The sequence below is a fragment of the Gavialis gangeticus genome, unplaced genomic scaffold, assembly GCF_001723915.1.
Source record: "Gavialis gangeticus isolate Ggan-Ray unplaced genomic scaffold, GavGan_comp1, whole genome shotgun sequence".
NCBI classification, from domain to species: Eukaryota; Metazoa; Chordata; order Crocodylia; family Gavialidae; genus Gavialis; species Gavialis gangeticus.
Window position 1 is genome coordinate 12,785,387 of NW_017729001.1, and position 3,000 is coordinate 12,788,386.

The window sequence follows — 3,000 nt, forward strand, 5'->3', positions numbered from 1 at the left end:
TTTTTTTTTTTTTTTTTTTTTTTTAAAGAATCAGGAGCTGGGGCTGGGCGGGGCAGTCATGGAGGAGCCTTGGAGAGCAGGCAGGGGGCACTCAGAGGGGTTGGGGGAACAGACAGGGGATGGGGCCTGGCAGGGGTACCCCATGGTCCCCTCCTCCAACCCCCCTTGGCCCCTACTTACTGGCATAGAATCTGGGTCCAGCTCCCTGTGGCAGCAAACGGAAACTGCCCAAATCTCCGAAGCTCTCCAAGTCTTTTCCAAATCGATTCAGAAAGCTTCGAATCGATTCGGACCTTTTTACTGGTCTCCTGATTTGATTCAGATTCACAGATTTAGCCGCCAAAGCAGGCCAAATCTCCTCCAAATTGAATCGGCACCCGAAGCTTCATACAGCCCTAATTATTTATTCACTTTGGACTTCACACTCACGTAAAAGTCTTTTCTATAATTCAAGCATGCTTGCTCAGTAGTTGTTCTTTTTTAAACATTCACTCTGTGCCTTTTAAACACTACTAAAATGGTAGAAGTCTTCCACCCAAATTTGTCTTAATACAATGGATACAATGGACACTTTCTACTGATACCATTATATTTGTTAAGTCTTTCATACAGAAATGAGTGGTATTAACAATTGGAGACAAAAGAACCAAAAGCTAAGGCCAAATATTTATGGTGGAAAGTCTTAAAAAAAAGAAAACAGCAGTCTAGATCAGTGTTTCTCAACCTGTGTGTTGCAACTCAAAAGTGAAAGGGTCAAGAAAATCACAGGAAAATGTGGAAAATCAGATTTTCTCCTTTTAAACGAGAAAAATGTGGGAAAATGTGGGTTTCACCTTGCAGACTGGCAGGAGGCTAGCTACTTAAACTGTTTACTGGGTTGGGACTGACCATCAAAGTTTACAAATGGGTCTTGGTACAAAAAAGATTGAGAGCCACTGGTTTAGATCCTATATAAAATAGCACAGAACCTCTGTAGTGCTTGACACTATAAGCATGCCTGTTCTGCCACTGATTTGTCCCTTATGTCAGAGCTGTAAAGGTGGTACGGAGAAGCATGGGCCTAATTTATATAGGATCTTGATGCTCCTTTACCAGAGAAATTTGGCCCACGTCCCTTGGGTTTCCAGTACAATCCTTACATGTTGCTAAAATCAGGCTCCCTTGTGTGAGGGGCTTTTAAACCTCCTGAGGAGACACTGTCACAGAAAAAATAAGGAAACTTAAATTCAGCACCACAGTTTCTGAAATCCAAATTCAAGGATTCAATCTTGCCCCTTATTATGCAAGTGAACTGCCCTTATGCAAATCATCTCCATTAAATCAATGGGGTTAACTTTATGAGTAAGCATTTGCAGGATGGGGCCCCAAAAGCAATACTCATCTACTACTATCACAATAAAAAGACCTATCTGCACCTTTACCTTTTTAAGTAAGAATTCACACTGCTATTATAAAATGCACTAACAATTTTTAAGAGTGTGACTAGTGCAATAACAGTTTCATGCAACGTAATTCTTCCCCTCAAAAGCAACAAGACATACCTTTTAATGTTCTCGAGGATAACCAAATCATAACTTATCAGAACAAGACACTAGCTTAAAATCAGCAAGAAAAAATTACTACTTATAAATGGACTTTTTAAGGAAACTGAAATAGAGCTGTAAATTATTTTGGGAATAAAGTTTATTCAGATATCTGTTTTGGCCTACTGAGTATTTAATCAATGAAATGCATATTTAAATGAAGTGGCATCTCACTTGCAAAGTCAAAGTACCTCATAAGTCTTCTGAGACAAATTTCAATTAAAAACAAAGTCTTACCTGCTGGCAATTCTGCCATCATTTCCAATGCCCGGTGCATGTTTTTCCGACAGATAGGTACTGGATCATTCAAGAGCTGGGCCAGAGCAGGAATGACTTCATTTTCTATAAAACCATATCTACAAACAGAGAGCTAGATTTAGGAGAGATTTATTTAAAGCATAATAAAACTCACAAATCTCAGCAAGGTATAATAATTTCATTGAAGATCTGTTATGTATCAGCATGTTATAGTAGTCTGGCTGAAAGTTGGAAATTCTGCTGCTGAACTGCCTCACTGATTTCCACTACATATCAGCTCCCCAGTGCCATGCAGTAAACTTTGAAATTAGACCTACCTTCCAACATTATGATTAGCCATAATATATAGGATTTCTGTTGTTTTTTGTCGAACAGTACTATCTTGATCTACCAGCAGAGGCTTCAGGTTATCCAAGAAGCCTGGAAAACAGAACAAATTCATTTGTTAGTATTTATTTAGTTCAGTGTTTGCTTAAAATTGCAATGATAAGCAATTTAGTGCACAGTTTAAAAGATTAACTAGATGGATTCTATATCCTGTCCTAACAGTTAGACTCAGAAATGTCAGAAATCAAAGTGACTTCCAAAGTTAAGTATCACTAAAATTGCTACCTATTACTCAAACTTTATTTTCACAACTGAAATGCATAAAAAATAGATGCAATATATGCAACAAAGCTAGCATCATAAGTGGCCAGATTTAACACAGGATGAAAAAGTAAACAAAAAATGAATCTCACATTATCTCTGCAACTGGAATTAAACAACTTCCAAATGGCTAATACTCCTGGCTAGAGGAAGTACCAGAAGAGGAGGGAACAAAAAATGAGTAGTGGCAAATCTTAAGGTTCCATCTTTATCATTATTAAATAATTATGTGTGCAACAACTTAAGTACCAAAAGTACATACAAGACGGAGTTCAGTGGTGCTGTGCCAGGAATGAATTTGCTTCATCCATTTTTTTTGCTTTTGGCAGGCAATTCACAAGATGGCTATCTAGACCTGAGGAAAATATTCAGCCAAATATTGGAAGTGAAAAGTATAGGAAAATAGAGGTGCTTTTATGCAGTGCAAATGGGTGTGGAATAATTCAGATTGTCTTTCATCTTAAACTTTAATGGAATGTCACTGGTTTAGTCTCTTAACCTGCACCTTAAC

General features: G+C 38.0%; 1 protein-coding gene across 1 annotated transcript in view; it reads right to left on the reverse strand.

Annotated features, from left to right (window-relative positions):
- The window catches only part of RSPH14 (radial spoke head 14 homolog), a 282,158-nt gene that overhangs the window by 277,408 nt on the left and 1,750 nt on the right, over positions 1-3,000 (reverse strand). Inside the window, exons 2-3 of the mRNA XM_019506857.1 lie at positions 2,159-2,261; positions 1,821-1,939 (exon numbers count right to left, since the gene is read on the reverse strand). Of these exons, the coding sequence (XP_019362402.1) occupies positions 1,821-1,939; positions 2,159-2,261 (222 nt within the window). The remainder of the gene's footprint in view (positions 1-1,820; positions 1,940-2,158; positions 2,262-3,000) is intronic.